Source organism: Balearica regulorum, chromosome 4 (genome assembly GCF_011004875.1).
Source record: "Balearica regulorum gibbericeps isolate bBalReg1 chromosome 4, bBalReg1.pri, whole genome shotgun sequence".
NCBI classification, from domain to species: domain Eukaryota; kingdom Metazoa; phylum Chordata; class Aves; order Gruiformes; family Gruidae; genus Balearica; species Balearica regulorum.
The window spans coordinates 13,109,460-13,132,009 of NC_046187.1; the positions used below are offsets into that span (position 1 = coordinate 13,109,460).

General features: G+C 43.2%; 1 protein-coding gene across 1 annotated transcript in view; it reads right to left on the minus strand.

The window, feature by feature from the left end:
- MAML3 (mastermind like transcriptional coactivator 3) overlaps positions 1-22,550 on the minus strand; it is a 246,347-nt gene that overhangs the window by 79,140 nt on the left and 144,657 nt on the right. Inside the window, 2 exon segments of the mRNA XM_075751185.1 lie at positions 9,442-10,125; positions 10,128-10,931. Of these exon segments, the coding sequence (XP_075607300.1) occupies positions 9,442-10,125; positions 10,128-10,931 (1,488 nt within the window).

Below are 22,550 nucleotides of genomic sequence, written 5' to 3' on the forward strand. Positions count from 1 at the left end.
GATGTGACTGCCTTCAGAGGCACTTGGAAAGGACTGCCACTTATTCCCCCACCTCCTGTCCCACTTGCAAAGGAAACAGTAACTCTGATGATGGATAAGGTGGGAGAGGAACCCGATGGTTTGCCCAGCTCTCCCCCACTCCCCAGCCTGGCTCTCTACAAGCACCAAAGCTCAGCCTCAGAAACACAGCAGCCTTCCTGGCCTATCCCCCCCCCCCCCCCCAAAAAAAAGAAACCCAAACAAAAATCAACCAGTGCCTTTCCCGGTTGGCCTGCAAACAGGAAAGAAGAGCTGGTGCAAGAGGCATCAGAGGAGGATGCATACAGCATGGGGTGCTGCTCACACTCCCGGTCCCCACCAAACAGCCCTCCGGGGAAAGGCAGATCCCATGCTGGCTTTCCATAACTTACCCCCCGATGGTGTCTCTTCTTCTGTTTACCTGAGTGTAGAGCTATGGGCAGAGAAGGAGCCACCTACATGTCACAGGGGAAAAAGAGAAGACTGGGGGGGGGGGGGGGGGGGGGGGGGGGAAGAGAAGAACAGGATGGAGCTTGCTTTCAGCGTAACCACAATCTATTAATAGTTCCAAATAAGCTTTTTAATTACAGGATACCCTATAACCTTTGCCCTTATCGACTGATTATATGATAAGTAGTTTTGCTTGCTGCAAGCCTCTTAATAGACAGAACTCAGAGCAGAGTGAGAATGCAGGAAAGAAAAGGGGGTCCTTGACAGTGCAGGCTGGGTGATCACTGTAAGCCTGTGGTGGGAGCAGAATCTGCACGGAAGGTACTTAACCGAGTTAAGCAGCAGAGTCATTCCATCCCTCCCGCAGTAAAGGGAGCACAGGGGAACGGTACTGCTTATTTAAGAATAATTCTTGTTGCAAGAATATTTGTGTATGTAAAATGAGTCTTTTCTTCAAAAACTAATAAAAAAAATTATAAGTTTGCTTGGAATTAAATCTTAGTTTGTATAAGCCCCTACTATGGGAGGGAGATAAAAAAGGAGATGGAAAGAGAATTAATTTTTAATCCAGTCTCCAGTTTTCTTTATAAAGGTTGGGAAAGGCAATGAGACTAAACCTAGATTAGAGAATAAACTCCCAGACTACCTGGAAGAGGCTTTCCTAGCAAAGGGATTTGTTTACAGTTTGTTCCCTGCAGAACAGACCAGTCAAAAGGCAATTTAAAGTCTCATGTCGGCAGAGATACACAAAACGACACTCAGGCTTAGAAGCCTTCCTAAGGGTGGAAATGCAGCCTGAAAGGAGGCAGTCCAGTTCATCTCTTACAATCAGTACAGCAAGCGGTAAGGGTCCAGAGCTCATTAATCTGAAGTCCATTGTTATATGCCTGATGAAGACTAATCATTTATTTATCTATAAATGGATCTTTGAAAGTTATAGGAAAAAAAGACACTTTAAATGGTTCTTCTGTGGAAACACAGTAGGTCTGAGTATCTTCAGGTATGAAACACAACAGTAAGCGCTAGCAGAAGGCCACTGTGAACTGCCCCCGGTTACTCTCAGCAGAGGCACGCACTGTACAACATGGCTGCTGTTTCTTACGGTCAGCTGACTGGGAAGGTGTCCCCTGCAGAACTGACCGCAGCACAGGAAATGGGTGGACAGCTGTAAAGCCTTCCCTGGCCCCTCCAGCAAAGCCTGTTCTCTGCCAAAATTAGTTGCAAGGCTTGCTTGATTCCCTTTACTGGGAAAGGAAAGCTGACCCCCGACCTCAGTGCAGGTGAGCATGAGACCAGGAAGGTCAAGCAGAGGAAGAAGAATAGATCTTCCCTTGTGCCTCTGAAACAGAGATGAAATAGAGGCCTCCCTAGCTCTGGATCTGTACTGTTAAATCTGGTCAGGACCCAGTGATGATTTTATTACTGCTGTTAGCTGCAAGGTCTAGTAAATCCACTCAATGCGGAAAACACGCGCAGCCTCCTTGTTGGTGGCAAATGAAGCAATTTTGGTACACTCTGAAAAATTCCTTCACCTTTATCCTCAGTACAGACAGTAACTTGGAAACAGTGTCATTTGTTTCTGTGAGGTGCCTTTTCTAAAGGACTACGTGACACCTTAGAAATACAAACATGACCAAAGAGAAGCTTCCAAGAAAGAGGTTTGGAGTTGCACCACAACCTTAATCATCCAGCTGGGTAGCATAAGAGCAGATGACACTGAAATGGGGGGTAAGGAAAATCCCCAGTATTGCATTATCTTATCATTTGACATGTTTTCATTTACATATCATTTTCTAGAGTCAAGAAGGTGAGGAAGAATCAAAGCTTTGCTTTAAAAGGTAAACTTCTGTCCTAGATGGATAAAGAACTGGAAAACAAGAACCCTTGCAGTTCAGAAAACAGGAAGACACATACCACCCCTCCCAATGTATATTATTTTATGAACTCATGATTTTAAAGTGATTTTGTAATTTCTGAATATTTATGACCAGAAGTGTTATGGGGCACAAGTTGACTTTGAGACATTCAAGCTTATATATTCATTAATTTAAACATAGGAATATAGATTCCTCTAAAATTAATGTCTAATTAGTATGTCTGAGGTGTTGAGAAGCAAACTGACAAACTTAGGAATTATGGAAAGAAAATGAAATTACAGGGGCAAGAAGTACTCTAAATGTCTAAACTCCAGAAAAAGGTAAAGTTGGGGACAGGCATGGTCTTAGAGAAATGACACAAGGAAACATTTAAAACTCCAAAATATTATCTGAATGCAACCTGTGATCAAATCTGCATCCTGGTTGGGCCATGCAAGATCACAGACTGGAGAGGAAGGGATCAGACCAAGTCATGCCAAAACTCTCAGACAAGCACTCTGCAAGCTCTGGCAGCCAGCTGTGAGGCACTGAACAGCAAACAGACGAAGTCGCTGCCAAGGATGGGAACCTTAATCTTAGTCTTTGGATTAAGTCTTCTCTTAAAATAAAAAGGGAGAACAACAGAATCCAACTCATGAGCTGAACCCACTGTCTACATCAAAACATCACAGGTACCATTTTGTGATAAACACTTTTCCAGATCCACAAAGAGTAAAGGCGTCAGCGGATGAATGGGTTTGCCCCTGTAGCTCTGCTGCAGCGAATACGCTGATTCTCGGAGGCGACCGCCTGGGTGGAGGAAGCAGGACAGGAAGAAAGACTTGAACACTGCCATATGAAGAAAAGGCTACATGGATGTTTCAGTCACCATCTAGCACTGAAAGCATCGGCCTTTTCATGCTAAATTAGTTATGCTGATGCTCAGAGGGCAGCAAACTAGCCTACAGAAGAACACAGCATTGGGGAGAGCGTGGTATGAACATCCTAGTATGTTCAGCGGTGGTGTGTCGCCAGCTTATGACAGATCCAACCATAAAAGCGGGTGGAAAGAACAGTTTTACACCACCTGTATATTAAGAGCATATACAATAAACAAGAAGAGTTAGAGAGGCTCATGAACAATAAGAAATGGATTATGGCTGGTATTGCTGAAAGCAGGTGGAATGGGTCATGAGATTGGAAAACTAAAATTGATGATGATAACTTGCACTTTAAGGAGAAAATGGCCAAAGACACCCCACCCCCCACCCCCCCCCAAAAAAAAAAAAAACCCACCACAGGAAAGGGTAGCACTTTATGTAAAAATATGCTGCTACTGGCTGTAGACATTTCAAAATCACAGTGCTTCGTGATTGCGGTTGTAACTAATAAAACTAAAGGAGAGTTGGTTGGCACATATTATATCATCAGACTAACAGGTTTCACTAAATAACAGGACAAACTGCTCCTTACGTAGCAATCTAGATCATGTAGGAAGAAAAAGTATGCTATCATGTTGACTTCAAAAAAGGGGACATTTAATATACACTTCATGCAGTCAGTAATACAAATTTTCTGCTTCTGAAAGTAATGTAGGACAATTTCTTTAGAGATGAGAATAACTCACACTATGAGTCTTGAAGAAACTAGACAAGAAGCAAATCACGCAACAATGTATTTTAACAAATCTTGGACAAGTGGATAAGTTTCTAAGAGCCAAAGATTTACCACTACAACTATGATATTTAAAAGAGGAAAAGACCGGTTATTCTGACACACTCTCCAGCAAAACAATGCAACAATTGGTTTCAGTTCTCCACCAGCAATGACTCAGAGAATAAAGCAGGAATACCGGTCAGCATGGTTTCAGGGAAGTGGGTTTCACCAAAGACATCTATGGTTTTCTTATGATAAGATGACTGGTTCAGTTCGGGCATGGGAGCAGCACTATTATACTTCAATTTTGCAAGGCTTAGAAAAACTTAGTATTGCACAAAAATATTTACCATATGGAATGAACAAAGTATGTATTAGGTGAAAAAGTACATGCCCATAGGTCGCAAAATGAGGAAATACCAACAAGCCAAAGTTTGAGTTTTAGGATTATGCCATGGGGATCTGATCTTAGCCAAGTGCTGTCCAACATTTGTTTCTAGTGATTCATGCTAACGTGACCTCCTTCCCAGCACAATGGGCAGATTATAGCAGGAATTGGTAAGAAGGCCAGGCTACTGTTTACAAATTGCCTAATGAGATGGTCAGAATCCATCCAAACACAGTTTGATTACCCATTTGTCCTTAAGAGCCTAGAGAGACTGATTTCTGGGGAGCAATTTTCAGCATTGTATCAGAGCTCCAGGGTAAACCTTTGTGAAAACAGTAGCTATAAGTCAAACATAGCATAGATAGGCATTCACTACATCTTTATAGGCTGTTCAGCAAGTGATCCTCACAGTCATTATTTCCATTCCAGCTTGTCTCCCCTAAAATCTGGTAAGACAGTTGTGTCTCTGCCACACTTTCCTGCAGTGAATACAAATTGTAGACTTTCTTCTTTACTTTCAGGTAGGCTTTTAAAAAAGGCCAAATCCCAGAACATCAACAATCTCTTTTTCTCACTATCCCAAAGATAACCTCCAAAAAAGTATAAAATCTCTTTTACAATTCCAGTGAGAAACACACCTTTTCACTTCAAAAGGACAAAGACAATTACTTTTCGGAAATGTTCTCGGACACAGATCTCTCTTTATCCTTCACATGCCAAATCAGACTGAGCAGATGACGCACCTTGAATTTATAAGATTAAAACAAAAGACCGAAAAGAGAATTTGAAGATATTCTTTCAGTATGGTGTCATTTCTTCTCTTTGTTCACATCCCTCCAATGTCAAACAACATAACTAGTGGTTTCAATAGGAACTATAATTGCAGCGTCCTCACAGTCCCATGCAGGCAAAGAGCTGCAGTCTAGTTTTATTTTTCTTACACCCACGGAGAATTCTGTTTTGTTTCGACCTCTCATTACTCTCCCTCACTCACTTGGCTCCAAACATCAAATTCTGTCTCAGCCATTCAACATCTATTCCGTCGGGCTGCTTTTTTCTCTTACCATTACACATACATATTGAACAGCTGGAACCAAGAAAAGCCACAATTAATGATTCTGAAATTTTCCAAAGAAAACGTTTTCACTTTTCCCCACTTTGAAATTACTTTTTTGTTTAAAGAAAAAGAAGGAAAAGGAAAAAAGTGCCTCCCATAAAACTTTACATACACCTCAAAAACCAAACAGAACACTTTAGGTTAAACAAAGCTCTAATTTTTGAGAGAAGAGGTTGGTTTAGGCTTGCTTGCTTTTATTTCTTAAATCACATAAAAAGCTTAAACAAAGCCCCTGTTGCATCTTGGTGTGAAACCAATTTCTTTTTATTATCACATGGGAACCAGAATAGCAGAGGACCTCTAGCCCTCAAATACCTAACAAGTTATCAGCTCCAGTGAAAATCTGTACTTGCTGGTTTAGCCTATAGCTGCGGATAAGCAAGAACAAAAGAGCCACCCAGGAAAAGCAAGAGGCTAAAGGGCAATACCTGCCATGTATTCACAAGCTAACAAGTGGGTTTAGGGCAGATCAGGGTACATGGGGTAAGGCAAAGAGCAGGGGTTTCTAAGTACAAGGCTGACCAAGTGGAGAACAGTCAGGCATGAGGGAAGACTAGTAGCAGGCCAGAGCCTTGCTGAAGGTAGATGGGTCAGGATCCAGTCATGGGTTTTGCAGAATATAGATGGGTCAGGATCTGATCATGGTTTTAACAGTCAATTCCGCAAAAAACAGTCTGAATTACTTTCAGGCTAACCCTAGAAAAATCCCTGACTCGAAACTCCGAACCGGTATCAGCTTTGTGGAAAAACAGACAAATACCCCATCCAGAGCTACTTTGCGGAGAACAAGCTATAATGTAAAATAGAGGACATCATGGTTCAGGGCATATGGGTCATTCAGCATTAGTGTGATGGAGGTTACAACTACAGTGCCAGTACCAGTCCTGGATCTGCACAGCAAAGCAAAGGACTAACACGTCTGACAGGAAGAGTTTCAACGCTGACAGTGTAGAAAGCCTTTAGAGAAATCCTGCTTTTGTTGGATACTAGTTTTGGTAGCTAAGCTGCTAATGTAGCACTCCATCTGTCCAACCACTCTCATGGATATTGAGCTGCACAGCTTCCTCTCTCGCTGCTCCCCTCTCTTGTATGTAGCGATGCTCAGCAAGCCCAGGACACAATCCCAGGGCACCAGCACTGGCACACTAATAGGACAGTCACGGGCAACTGACCTCCACAGAGCATTTGCAAGGTCCCAGCTGGATGGAAAAAATGGTGTGTCTCTCTAAAGCTCACTCAACAACTGGAGCAATGAGTACGTAAAAATTCTGCTTATTAACAATAGAAGTACTTTGGGTCCAAACAGACATAGGTTTAATTAGTGTATGTAGTGCATGTATGCACACATGCACACAACTAGCCATACTTGAATTTTATAGCAGTACACGGAAAATAAGACCAGTCAGTTTTGTCCGTGCCTGACGTTCCCTAAATCATCTCTTGGTTCTCAAGTATGCCCTTGTAATAATCACCTGACAGAAATATATGGTCAGTGTTAATCATCAGATGCAATAGGTAAAGGGGTTTTTTTCCCTTAAATGACATTTGTTAAATCCTCATGATTATTTAACACACACACACTTACACAATTCTGTATCAAAGACCAAAACTACAATGAAAGTAGAAATTGTAAGCTGACTGAAAGATACATTCACTTTACATTCAGAAATGCATTTCAAACTGAAGAGTGCAATCTCTTTATTTTCCCATATACAATCTGGCAAGTCTGACCATCCGCATCCTGCAGCAAGTAGTAGAATCAGATAATCTGCATCAGTCTGGATTTAACTCAACAATATCAACATAACATTTTTACCACCTTTGCAAAAACAATCTGTTTCCACCAAGCACATCTCACAATAATAAGCTTTCCAATTTTCCACAGAAAAATGCTTTTCAGAGAAGCAGGAAAGGAAGGAATAAAGAAATACATTACAGTTAGAAATCTATTATTTCAACCTTTCTCACCAAACAAAATCCCTTCGGTGTAGGCAAGCGGGCTTCACAAGTAGTGAAGGGACCTTACTACATCTACACACAAGCAAGAGGTTCCTCATCCTGACTGGGTCATTAAATGTGAATTGCTCATATTATGTAACAAAGTATGGCTTTGCCTTAAATTTCTTCTTTGTAAGATATAGAAATGACTTAATATCTGGACTTGGTTTTGGAAGAATGTCTAGTTGTATCCAATATCTAGTTTTCCCTACATTAAAAAAAAAAGGAACTGAGTGAGATTAGATACATGAAATCTTGGGTTCCTCTTCACATTGGAGAACTGCAGTGAGACATTAATTTCTCAACTTATGAAATGGAGGAGATGACATTAACTCTTTCACATAGGCAGTTCATTCTCTCAACTGTTTGATGGGTCTTTGAGTTCAGCAGATTTAACAAAAACATAGAAAAGAAACAATAAAGCATTAGACAGCCTGACCAAACATCCTCTGCCTCTCAGTTACAACCTGACAAATTCTGTAGCTCAGATTACAGTCTGAGTTTTATGTCATTATCGCAGTATTTCTCTAGATAAGTCTTCACAAAAAGAAAAGGCTTTAGACAAGCTATTTCTAATGAAATAGGCAAGCAGAATTAAAATAGAGATACGAACCTTTGAGCTGTCACCATACATTCTGAACCAAAAACAGGAGGCAGATGAACATTTCTTTTTGTTTTGAAATTAATTTTAAATAATGTGATGGGCTCTGACCTGGTAAAGCTCCTACTCCTCCTATTGGTAGATCCCCAAACTCCACAGGCTGAAGAAATGACAAATTTTGCTGTATTTCTACATGCATTACAGTGTGAGTCACAGTTAAACCGTACTCAGAAGGAAGTACTCCTTGTAGGTGGTGTGGAAACAGCTAATTTGGCAAAAAGGTGTTACGCTAAATCTATCAACCAACAATTCTATTAGTGTACTATTGTATCAGAATTTCTGATGTGATTTGGTGGCACATAACTTCTGGGAAGGCATCACCTATTTTGTGAACTGATTATAACTTTAATTCTTTTTAAAGCCCTAAAAAACAACATTCAGAAAGAAAACTTATTCTCAAGCCTTTCCATGACACCAGTGCAGGGGCTGCACAACTAAGAATACCCAGCTGACCCAGAAGGCAACAGGGCATTACTATAACCATTATTCAAATCGGTTATTAATTCATTCCAAAGCATTCTCCAAGCCTGGCAGCTGACACCCCAGAGGTTACCATGGAATATATTTGACACAGTGATGCCAAGTCACTCAAGCCAACATGGCTTTAGCCTCTTGCTGAAAGACTCTACAGATTCGTAACAATAAAATACTTGAAGTTGCTAAACACTGCTTGAAAGTCCTGGAATAAACCATCTCATTTCACGCATGGTTCAAGCACTACTAAAAGCATTCAGTTGTGCTTACTTCTTCCAGTGGAAACCAAAGGCACTCAGCACCCAAAACATCGTTCCTTTGTTCCCTGAGCCAAAAATGCCAAACATGCTGTTTAAAGCTGGCTGGATTCCTGCCCCAAGAAGAAGGGGTCAACCACTCCATCCTTTTGTTACAATGCTAACTACACTGTGGAAACTAAGCCATGCAGTGGTTTGGGATCCATAAGCATAAAGTCTCACATTATGAAAAAAAAGGAGATAAACCCTCCAAGGAGGGGACACTTCCGACCCAAAGCTTCCCAGAGTGGCCCTAAGCGCTCATCAGTAGAAGCACGTGGAAAGAGCGCTAGTTCAGAAAAACAGTCATTTAACAACATTTCTAAAGCATAACACAACATCATTTCAGTAATTTCTTAAAATAATCAAGCTCCAGTACCGCATGAAAAGTCCAAGAAGCATCTGCAATGACATTCCATACTTTCCAGGAGAAAGAGAAGGAGAAAGGAGACAACCATACAAAGAGTTACTAAATCTTTGTATCAAGCCTCTTTTTGGTTGCCCACACATCATGCACTTGCGCTTACCTGACCAAGGGAAGGAAGTGTTGCATATGCCATGGGCTGATTCATCATTCCTTTCTGCTTCATGATGAGCATGCGTTTCTGTTCCTCGCTGAGGTGCACCATCTGAGCTTGCATCTGTGGCTGCTGGGACTGCTGCTGCTGGATGTACGGCATCATGGGGTTCTTGCTGGGGTTTGCCATTGGTGGGGTCATCCTCTGACTCAGCTCAGCGTTGAAGTGGGACAGAGGTTTGGTGTTGCCGTAAGAAAGCATATTAGGCTGTTTGCTTAAGGAGTTTGTGCCCAGGTTATTTGGCTGCTGACTGATCATGTTCATGTGATTTTGAGGGAGGTAGTTATTAATTGTGGTCTTCTGTGGATTATTTGCCATAGGAGGCACTATTGGATTTTGGTTGTTAAAGGCTTGGGGATACATCATTGGACTATTTGGTTTGTCTGCACTGAAGGGTCCTCCATATGGACTAGATGGAGGGCCTACAGGTGACCAGCTTGAGGCTTGATTTGGATGCTGTTGCTGCTTCTGCTGCATGAGCTTAGCTCTTTGCTGCTGCTGGGCTGCCATTTGCTTGAGCTGTTCAGCTGGAGACAAGTCAGCGCTTGGCATGTTCACAGGCCCAGGCCCTGATCCTGCCACAGTTGCTGCTGCTGAATTCATAAGATAGCCATTTCCAGACCGTTGTCTGCGTTCTGGCCTGGAGTGTGGGCCTGGCTGGGAGTTTGAGGTGACTGAACAACACAGTTTGCGGGTGAGCCAGCAGTGACTGGGGCTGGCGGGGCACTGGACACAGAAGCTATGCTAGAGGCTGTGGAGACGTTTGAAAATGGAGGACCAGAAGAAGAAGGCCTCACCTGGGGAGAACCTAATGGGACGTGAGCAAATGGAGAATGAGATGGATCGCTTTTCACGCTTGCACTCTCTTGAGTCTCTGTGGCAGGCCGGGGAAATTCTGGCTCCTTCTTCTCTTCAAAGTCTTCGTTGAACAAATCTTGTATATCGTCTTCTGGAACGGTGTTCGCTAGTTCGTCTATTAGCTCCTGCCACTCTTGGTCGTTCAGGTTAATGTCTGAGAAGAGCTTGTTCTGATTTGAAAGAGATGTTTCAGAAGTGTCTATACAGCTAGGGTCATCCAAAGGCTCTTGCTTTAGCTCCTTGTTCTGCAGGATATTAAAACTATCGTCTAGGTCATTGCAACCGTTAACTGGGAGCTTTATCTCGGAAAGTCCACCGTTTTTACCCAAGTCTTCTAGACCACTACTGTGAGTTCCACTGTTCTGCAAGGGCAGGGGAGCTTTCATGTCGAGCTGGTGAAGAGGAGAAACAGCAGGCAAAGGCAAATTATTGGGCAAGCTGTTGATTGCCTCGATGCCCGGTACATCCTTCCGTAACCTCTTGCTGGTCGGAGAAAAGCTCCCATCGCAAACTCCATTCTGTTGTTCTCCATTGAGAGGTGAACGTGCGCCTTCCAACTTCCTTTTGACCGTCTCTTGAAGCTTAAAGAAAAATAAAAGAAGAAAAAAAAATTAACCAGTTGCAGAGACAAAAAAAGTGTTGATAGGCCTTGTGACAGATACTCCTCATCAAGCCTACTAGTTACAATAAGTTTTAAAAACTCTGATTAGGATTTTTCTTTGATTTCATTTTTATGCCTTGATCAATTTGAGAAGATAGTCTAAAAAAATTCAACTGTTTGGTGCCTAACATAGTGATGAGACTCAAACAGTGCCTAACACAATGAGGAGTCTTAAATTGGACCCTCAAAATTGAATCACTAAAATTTACTATTTACTCCGAAAATCTTTTTGTTGAAAGTTTCTAGAAGCTTCTTGAAAAATACCTGCAATACAATTGATTGACTACTTGTATTGAAACGTGTTGTTGACAGTAATTTTTTTTGAGAAAATTCATTAAGAGTTTCATTTGATTAGCCCTCTGTTCTTGGCTACAAAACATATTGAGAATCAGTTTTAAGTGAGGAAAAAACATATCCATCCTAAAAAATAGAAGGCACTTTCCATGATGTTAACTCAAATAACAACAACAACAACAACAACAAAAAAGAAATAACCTGTGTGCTGGGAGCTAAGGTAAAAGATAAATAACTAACAGAATTGATAGCAAGACAAGTCTCCAGGAAAGCAATTAAATTAGAATATAAGAATGTTATTAAAAAAATAGTGTATTAATATAAGCTTTAATTCAGGTTAAAAGAAGCATAGCAAAACACTGTAACAACCTGCAGTCCTCTCCTATCACACTAAACGTTAAGTTCTCTGCTTATGTACCAGGCTAAAAAAAGCATCCCTCTTCAGCTAAGGCAAAAAACAATAGTGGGGAGGGGAGGAAGCAAAGAGGTCACAGCTCTAGCAAACGCCTTCAGGACATGCTTGCATCCTTGATACTAGAACAATAGAAGACAAAATACTGAAAGATTTTATCAATTTTTAAAGTATTTTTACTAGTATGAAAATCCCAGACACGCAGCTCCCACCCCTTCCCTAACCTAGAGGTCCTCAACCTTCTTTCTTCCCACAATCCAGATCCCATTTATTTCTCCCATCCCAGAAGGAAAGTTCCCCTTTCATCCTGCATGTAAGGCAGACAAGCAAATCCATATCTCATCCCCATTTTAGAGGGACCGGTTCTAAGAAGGCTGCGCCCTTCTCTCGTCCTTCAGGCCTGTGTGGCCTCTTCAGCACGCAACGCAGAAGGACGTGGCCAATACACTCATTGCTGCAGTCCCAGCTGAACATGCATGGGACACTAAGCTATGTGCTGGTCCTCTGCAGAGATGTGACCTTTATAACAAAGCAGAAATCAAGCAGACCATCAATTCCTTGATTTGTACTGGAGCAGAAGAGCTTTTTTATGTGGGAAAATGATCAACACATGGCTCAGAGTCACCAGTGGGTCCCTGTTGGCACACGTGCCTGAGACTTTCCTGCCTGTTCCCACTGCACAAAGCCAGCAAATGCTAAGCCTCCCAAAAGCTGAAATTAGCTTCTATGGTGCTGCACACAGGCCGGCTGCTCTGTGACTGCAGCCTCTGCCATGCGGACCGCTGCTCGGCCAGGCTCCTCCTCCGGTGCAAGATGCCTGTGCAGCTTCACAGGAGCTGTCCTTACCCTGAGTCTTTCCCTATCCCTGGTTTCTGGGGGTCAGGGAACAGCAAGGCCGGTGGTTTGCACCTAGAAGTTCCTCAAGCTATGCCACAGGCTGTGATGGGGAACCCACCTGCAGCAAGGCGGGGGTCAGGAAAGCTGTAAGCATGTTTTGGGCCTCCGCACTGCATGTGTGGAGTCCCCATCACTGGGCTCCTGCTCCTCTCCCCTCACCCCACCACAGCAGCTCTTGCCCCTGTGAGATCTGCAGATGCCCAGGGATGCAGATGGCATGTGGCAGCAGGCGCAGGTGGGAGCGTGCACTGCGCCAGCACTCTCTTGATTAAAGCCCTGCACAATCACGTTAATCAGCCGTGGTCTGCAGGAGCACGCCAGGCTGCAGAGCATGAAGCTCCACAGCGGAGGCATCACCTTTTCATCTCTCCGTGCCATGGCAGCAGCAAGCTCTAGCAAGAGGCACTTGCCATGGGGTGGTAATTGCCTCATCTGTGCCAGTTAACAGTGATGTGGAAAGTCAGTCAACACCCAGGACTAGTGTGAAGGAGAAAAATCAGATCCCACAAGGAGGCTTATGATATGGCTCTCACCTCTGCTGCTTCCCTCACCTAAAAACCTGTATTAAGTTGAACACCACCGTACGGCATTACAACTCCCTGCTGCTTTTTGACCAGCATAACTGGCGTATGGCAGAAGACTACAGCTGAGCCATAGAGCTTGTTTTACTGATCTTTATATAACCCTGGTTCATACCCCAGAGACGAGGAAAGGACAATACGGATGTGGTAATGGCACCACTTCACAAGTACAGCAGCACAGTCGCTTCCAAGTTTCCTTTCTTCAGAGCAAGAAAAGAAAGAACACAATCTGGCCTCAAGTGCAGGTGGTCAGTAACACAGTTGATATAACGGCTTAAAATAGGATATTTAAATATTACCCCCTAATAGGCCACTCACACAATTTACAGCTGAAATTATCCATTTCAGCTCCTAAGCCGTCTCACTACAAAGTCACTATCCCTCTTTGCCTTCCACATCAGAAACACAGTCACCAAACAGCAAGTAACTCAAGACCAAGTTCAAGCGCACACAAAAACGGGGTTCGAAGAAAGGTCCAAAACTTGCAACAGCCCTTTGCCCCAAGTTCACATTGGCCAAATGCTGGGCTAAAGTACAAACAGTCATACCAAAGGGCCTGGTGACAGGCTTCTAGTCATTAAGAAAACTTCATGTAAGGAAGAGGAAGAAACTGAATTTGTCTTAATGACCATTCAGGGATTAGTGAGGGCAATTATCTCCTCAGAGATACAAGAGAACTGACTCCATACATTTCACAACAGTTTGAAGGTATCCCTTACAGAATATGAGTAAGAGTGATCACTTTCATATCGTTTACTAATTTATCCTGAATCCATCACCTTAGCTGCACATGAATGTCTACCATAAGAATCAAAACTATCTAGTGGAAAATAACCAGCCCTACATATATCAGCTCCTAAACTTGGATGTCCCCCTGTACAAATCCACAGTAACTTAGTGAAAGTAAAAGCAGGCCCAGTATATAAATATTAATAATTATGTTTATCATACATTACAACTAAGCTGGTTTTGGCTAGGATAGAGTTAATTTTCTTCGTAGTAGCTAGTATGAGGCAATGTTTTGGATTTGTGCTGAAAACAGCGTTGATAACACAGGGATGTTTTCGTTACTGCTGAGCAGGGCTTACACAGAGCCAAGGCCTCTTCTGCTTCTCACACCATTGCACCACTGAGGAGGCTGGGGGTGCACCAGGAGCTGGGAGGGGACACAGCCGGGACAGCTGACCCCAACTGACCAAAGGGATAATTCCATACCATATGATGTCATGCTCAGCAGGTAAAGCTGGGGGAAGAACATTTGGACTGATGGCGTTTGTCTTCCCAAATACCTGTTACGCATGATGGAGCCCTGCTTTCCTGGAGATGGCTGAACACTTGCCTGCCAATGGGAAGTGGTGAATGAATTCCTTGTTTTGCTTTGCTTGCACAAGGTTTTTGCTTTACCTATTAAACTGTCTTTATCTCAAACCCACGAGTTTTCTCACTTTTACTCTTCCGATTCTCTCCCTCATCCTGCCGTGGGGGAGTGAGCAAGCAGCTGCATGGTGCTCAGTTGCTGGCTAGGGTTAAACCACAACAACAAGCAGCTTTAACACAGAAACTATTTTCCATCAAATGTCAAACGTACAGAAATTGTGCCTTGTTGCAAATGAAAACAAAATGAAGCCTGTTCTAAGTTTGTAGCTCCGCATTATTCTCCTTCAGAGGTTTTAGGATTTGGGGGGTTAATAGGCCTTAGAAAAAACGTAATCTTTTTATTTTCATTGTTTGCTCATTGAACTACTGTAGGTAGAGGGAAACATAACATGAAAGGTGTATTTAAAGGCAACATGCTGGATACAACCTTTGCAGGTGAGGAAGCACCTTGGCTCCAGCATTTTAGAGGGGTTGGGAGCCATAACAATAGAGGCATCTCTTCTTCTTGGGGTACAACACGGAAGTATTCCTATCAAATTATTTCAATGCAAACATTCATTTTCGTATTTTGATTTCATTCCCAATCACCGTGTCAACTATTGGATGGCTTAAATATCATACACTGACTGACCATACTCTGGCAAACAGTTACCCACCACCAGGACTCCACAGTATCTTACACTAAAATCCCAGCACTTCCTCTTCCCTCTGTAAAAAAAATGTCTGAATTAAAATATTCTCCCGTAAAGTGTCTTCCCTCTCCTAAGTAGTAGGAGAGCTTGTGCATGTGATTTACAGTATGCATCATGAGGATATTAGCAGCAGCTTAGAGATTTATGTCCAGGAGCAGAAGACTCTTGAATAAAATAATAATAAAATAAAAGGAAAATATTAAAATAAACCAAAAAGTATTAAAATAAAATAAAACCCTTGCCAGTTTCACAGGCCTTTAGCTTTATTCCCACAAAATATTTGGCTGACAGATCTGCATTTCACAGCAGTTTTCTATGCCAAAGCAGAAGAGTGAAGCAGGACTCGCTATTCTTTATGTGCCTTTGGAGAAACTCTAGTTGCAGAGCAAGAAAAGGTCAAACTTTGGCAGGTTGACTTTTTAAATGACTCTTAATTGGGGGATAGGCAGGGGGGACAGAGGCTGTGCACGCAAACACGCAGACACCAAATGGTCCAATCCAACGCGTCCTGAAATTTTCAGCAGAGCTGCTTGGACATGCCACAACAGACCCAATACATAAACAAGAGAGTATGGGGGCTGTCGGCAGGGTTTTCATCTACGGGGAGAAGCTGCTCCCCTTCATCCCACCAGCAGCAATTCATTTTTCAAAAGAAATGAGACTGAGGTGCTGTTGTTATAGCAACAGCCGAACCACTCGCCGGCCCATCCTCCACCGCCGGTGGGCGGCTGTTTCAGTCATCCACTGGGAGTGACCAGGGCTGTGGCGGTGGCTCAGTCCTTTCATTGCTCTTTTAAAAAAAAAAAAAAAAAAAAAATTAAGAGAGGGGTGAGGGGGAGCCAAGAAGCTAAATTCTCTTTCTGCCTGTAGAGGCTGAGCATGATTCGCAGGGGTCTAACACAGGTCCGCTTTGACTCAGTGGCCAGATGATCTGTAAGCCCATGGAAAATGAGGCCGGGGTCACTTTCTCAAGTACTTTCATGCACCAGCTACACAGTGGACATGTTGCTGCTGACTTTTCTCTTGTTAAGGCAGCTCCAGTCACTTCAATATCAGGCAAGGGTGACAACTGTGAGAGGTCTGGCATGCTCGTTCCCCAGCTGTGCTGGGACATGCCTTGCTCTGTAGCCATCTTTGCACCCTGTGGGAAAGCAGAAAAGCCAGCCAAAGCCCGAAGTCCAACTTCCTCAGAGAATACGCACGTTTACAAAATAACAAGGGTTATCATATTCTCCACACTGCTCTTCTGTGACTCAGTTAAAAATAAAAATTGACCTTTTTCATTCCTCACATTGAATCACAGTTTGGCCCACCAGCCGTCCGTGTTCAAATGGGCTTCAGTTCCCTTCTGTGGCAATGACTCAATCTTGGCCCTTCCTGCAGGACTTCTACTCTCCCTCCCATCAGTCTGTCTAGCTTAGCACCTCTTCCAAGTGTTCCTGAGCTTGCCCTGCCTTTCTTCTCCAGACAGATCTTGATCCCCTCCCCTGCCTCTGACAAGGAGTGCCCACCACAAGCTTTGCCAACCACCACCCCAATTCAGCCACCTCCAGCCTGCACCTTGGCAACTGAGTCAACTTCACTCCTTAACTTCTTGTGCTACACTCAAATCCGATGAACAACTTAGCAAGTGTCCCAGGGGTTGCTGTGAAGTGACGCAAAGGAATTTGATGTGACAGCTCTCCTAAGCAAAGATGTAATGGCCATAACCACGTCATCTGATATCAATAAGGAACAATCAGCAATGCCATTTGCATGCCAGCAATTCAGCTTCAACATTTGAAAGGATTCCTTGTTTCTTGCACATCCTTACTCGCTGTACCACTTCTGAGACTGCCATTAAAAAGTCATCAGTGCCAAAGGGCAACACTGCCTGAGGTACAACTACATCTTGTCTGAAGTCCATCAGCTCCACAGTGGCCTCTTAACCACACTTGTGGCAGGTGTCACGCAGAGATAGATGGTGGGGAGCGCATGACAGCTTTTCAAAAGCCAAGTCGGAGCTGATCTCAGACAAGTGGCCAAGCAAAGCAGGAGGTAGGTTACATACCACTGCTTCCAACAAATGAAAGTATTTCATGCATCAAACCACTCCCCTACTGCTTGAATTTCTTCACACTGCTGAAAGCACTGCACCGACGCCTGCTAAGTCACAGGATGAAGCCTGACGTAGCAAATTGATTTTGGATCGCAATTGCTCACTTAAAGCACATGCTGTGCTCTTCCATGCTGGGCCTGCCTGCCCGCTTCTTGTTGGCCAGGGCAATGTTTCAAATACACAGGAAATTCACATTGTGAAATCTGTTTGAAGTTGGTAAAAATCTCGATCTGCCAACTTAGCCAGTAACCTGTTCAACTCTGCAGGCTCACAGAGTAACCTCTGCCTCGTGAAGGAGGTCAAACCTTTGCCTGTTACCCAAGCTGCTAAGGGCTGCTGGGGACTCTGTCATTGCCCTTGGTTTTGTAAACAAAAGAACAGAAGAACAAACCAACCCTAGTAATGATAAAAAGTAGAAGATGCTCAGGGCACCAGTTAAACCTAAAAGAGCTATCAGTGAGGAAACCAATCCGCTTCCTTGCATTTTAGCCAGGCTGGTTGGACAAGAAGGGTTGCGCTCTCAAGCAGGGATGGTGGAGAGTACCGGCTGTCTGGATGCAAAGCAGGCAGCACAGGGCCCTTGCCGGAGCTGCCTGCCCTGGCCAGCTGTCAGCCTCCCAGCCACCAGCGGGAACTGGCTCACACTGGCAGGTCAAGCGAAGCACAGGGAAGAAGGGTGACAAAAAAGGCACTGGATGACAGCAAGAGAGCAACAGCACTGGTGAAGTCAAACCAGACAAATGCCGTGACTCTACCTGCCTTCATTCAGCCAGATAAGGATGCTGATGTGTGCTACAATAGCTCAAGAAAAGCAAGAATTGGCATGAGTTTTCATCAGAGCTTTGAGAGAAGGAAAGGAGACACATTTCTGTAGAGATCAAGAGAGAAAGAGAGGTAGCTTCTCCCATGGCTTGCCTCTGCCTGATCACAGTGGAGATGTATTTTCATCACACGCTGAAGAAGTTTTGTACTTCTGTTGCTCCGGTTGTATAAGAGGACTTCCAGGTCTGTGTGTATTAATTTCATCAAAATAAAAAAAGATAAGCATGTATATCTTTACTGATGTTCATTGCAGTCTTTTAAACCACCTAACTGCATTGCTGCCAGAAAGACATTTTCTGCTCTAGAAATGAACGCTGTGGAGAATGCCTAGCTAGCAAGGGATGCAGGAGTGGAGAAATCTGTACAAAAATTAGTGGAGAAATACATACAAAAAATACCAACTATGCTGCTCAAGTTGTATGTGTCTAGAATAAGCTGGGGAAGAAACTGTGATCCTTCTGAAGCATAAGTACATATATCATATCAATTCCAGTTTGCCTTTCAAATATTCTTCTTTCATAATTTGTCTCTCCCTCTAAACAACTCCAACTTAAATTTTAATGCAAAGACACTAAATGACACACTTCTGAGGAGATTTGACATGTAGGGTCCCTGGGGAAGCTATTGAGTAAAACACAGGCAATGGATGCAATTAATTATCTCAGTACAAAATTATTGGCAAGTTTAACTGGACTTTAGAGCACAAATTATATCATGGTTGAAATGCTGTCATCGTCAAATGCCCTTTCCTGCCCGAGCACATGATCTACATGGCTTCCTCCTCTTCAGGTCCATCCAATTTAATCCCACTTTAGCCCAACAGAGTAAACACTGGCAAAGCAGTAACCTCATCACTTAGGGAGTGCCGGCATTCCTCTGTTTGTGCAAAAGTCTTAATGAAGGTGCTAAGAGCCTGAGAGCTAAACTACTTAGCTGGCAGTACCTCCTCCTGTCTCTCACACCAAACAGCTGAGCTACACTCTCCCTACAACTGTCCTTGCAGACAGCAGGAGCTACATTTTCAAAGCGCGTTATGAGGATTTAGTCAGGCAGCCTCTAATTGACTTGTCTGGGAGTTGTGCTGATAAATCTTCACCCTTTGAAAACATTCCCAATCTGCTTTGTATCTGGACAAGGCAGAAGCTAATGATAAAAAGCAGACGCTGCAGATTATTAAAGCTGTACCTCCTGAAGAACTCCTGCAAATCAGGGTAGAAGTGTGGAAACCTCTTGCATTTTAAACTAAGAGGCAGCAAAGCAACGTATCCAGTGTTGTTGCACACGCACCATAGCTACTAATTCTCTACTCACTAGCTATTTAAATGGCACATACAATACCAGAAGTGGTCTCCTGGGGAAAATCTTGCCCCGATTCATCCTTGGATGGGCACAAGTCATAGCAAGCTAATGCAGTGCTCTGGTGGCACCCTGCCTGCCTAGTGAAGGGGCATGTGGGACAGGAAAATGTTCTTCCAGTTGCATGCAAAGCACTGCCATGGCACAGCCTACATATAATACTCCAGAATATTCTTGGCGAGACTCCAAAGAAGGACCTGGGAGACACAAGGGATGGTGGAGGCATGATAGTACTCCCTCAATCATGACACTGTTGCTTTCCATGACCTATGAGCTTCTTCCCACCTCTTTTACTACCAAAGCCCGTCTAGCATATGATCGCTAGAAGACCAATAGCAAGCTGTCAGAAGGCTGAACTCAGAAAGGGCATGGTTGTCTCCCATTCATTTCACTGGTGTTAACTCCCAACAAACACCACCCCATGTCAACATGGCCACTTCACAGTTGCATGAAGTAGCATCTTCCAGTTCCTCAAATCAATGTGGAATAAGTAATTTCAGGTATTCTTTCACATGACTAAGTTCAAGTTCATGCTTTTCAAAGTAAAGCATTCTGTTTGATACAATCAGAAAAGGAAGAAAATGAGAACCAGATAATCTATATGCTATACCTGGTTCAAGCCCACACATTTTAGTCACCCTCTTGGGGTAACATCATCATAAATGAAGTTCCATTTGAAAATAAAGATCAGAATTAACAGATTTCCACGAGTAACACATAAAAAAAGAAAAATCTTGTGAATCAATAACACAAGTTATACTGTGCTGGAAACAAAATGGCAAGTTTATCCCAGAGCTTGTCTCCATAAGCCTGCCTCCTCTTACCCAGCTGTCCCCTGTGCCTGACTGTGCAGCTTGTCTGAGGACATAAGTGACCTGAAGATTCCTTTGCAAGGACAAATACTTTTAAAAGAGTGTAGGTTATCTAAGTACAGGTTAAACAATTAACAGTGCAGTAGGCATTGCAAAGGAGACCCAAGCATGGGGGGAAAGGGGGAGGGAAATTAATCTTTTGCAAGCTAGTGAATTAATATTAATATTTTTTTCAAAGTCCTAATTCTCATTACAGTCCTGAGCCATGTCTTTTGGGGAAAGGAAAAAAAATAAACACACGACAGATGAGTTTGGAAGCAGAAGTGTGCTAGGCTATAGACCATAAAACCCCCAAACAACTAATTGAAAATTCTAAAATAGAGAAGATGTCAGAAACATCTCTGGCTTTTTCCTTCATCCAAACAGTTCCCTGATCAGCACAATCAGCTTGGTCCATCTCTAGGAAAGAAGACCAATACTAGAACTGCTTGTTTGCCTTACATGTCTATTTAAAAGAACACATGCAGCAGCACGTTTTTTTAAAACTTCTGTACAAAGCCCATAGCCCAATCGTGAGAGGTGCTGAAGCCCTCAGTTCCCATTAAGTTCACTAGGAGTTACGGGTCCATTGATAACATCACTTCTGCACCAAAATTTCTTCAGAGACGGACACCAAGTCTGATGGAACAACTCTTCTTTACATTCCTTTTTTTGCTTTCAAGACAAATTATAGCCAGCACTGTAAAAAAAAAAAAAAAAAAAACCAGGATCATTGGAGATCTGTGAAGACTCCAGGAGTCAAAGGATTGTACAGGATACCCCAGACATGTTTCTGAATTATTCTGAGCACAGATTGAGAGCTGTTTGCTACAGGCTAAAGGCCAGACAGCACTAAATAGCAGTTTTGCCCTAAATATGGCCAAACAAACCATACAAACTTTACTTCTTTGTTGCCTCAGTACCTCCACCTCCAGCTAACCTTGGGTCCCACAAAGGCACACGACAACAACTAACTGAAAAGTACGTGTCTGGTCTCCCAGGTCCCAGCAATTATCAGTCACAGAGTCCAAAGGCCGGTCCCGCTGCATGGGGTTAACTGCCAATGTTCTATTTAAGTCTAGTGATGAAGTGTAAAGAAGAAAAGAGATTTTCAGCAAATCGAGGTCCTGATTCAGCACAATATTTAAGCATATACTTCACCTTGAGTACCCTAAGCAACCTAAAATACAAAGAATGGTTTACGCAATGAACAACATCATCAGACCAAGACCTTTGCTTAGGTCTTATCTTCCTTATTTCATCTACAGCTGCTGTCTCCAACCCAGGATAAACTTGTTCCGCTCTCCTATCGCTAGTTTGAATATACATACACAGTGTAGATGACTTGCATATGTGCACTGGCTTCATGCTTCCTCAAAGGACAGATCCTCAAGAGGATGCACTTTGTTGCAACCTGGTGAATCTCTTTACTCCCTGCACATACCTGGAGCACCTAGGAAAGACAGCAGCCATGGGAAACCTGTGCAAGCAATTCATACTGTTTGCTCCTGGCTTTCGTGCCCTTCCAGTGGGCAGCATGGACCGCTTAACCCAGTGTCCCCAGTACTTTCCCCCACGATGGGCATCGTTATCATGTGGTATGTGTCTGGTGTTGGGGAACAGGCTGCAAGGCACCTAGAAAAGATGGTTGCCACGAGCAAATACCAGCAGTAACTGTAAAATCATCTGGTCTAGAGCCTTCCTTCTGTTGATGTTTGAGTGACATCAAGAAAAAAAGGTGCCTGTGCTCAATCTAAACAAACTACACTGACAGACAGGGAAGAGCTCACCTCAGCAGTAACTAGAGTCTTGTGAACAGACGTCCCATGCTTGCCTGCTCTGCCCTCCTTCTAAAGCTGTTACATGAAGTTTGCAGATACCTTATCACGAGAATATCTTATCATTGACTGCTTTTGGGAAAAGCTACTGTTAGGAGAAAACGACATCTCTACCTTAAGCCATCTACTGATGAAGGTGCTCAGCTCTACTCCGAGCTTGTCTAAAGCAACACAGTGTCCCAGAGTACAACAGCAGCAGCCTGTCTGCAGGCAAATTCCCAAGTTGCTAGCTGTTGGGGAGGTTGAACTCATTGTAGCAATAACAGGAAAAGTTTGCCAAAATCCCAAAGATGTCTATGGCTTCAAGATGTCTCCATACAA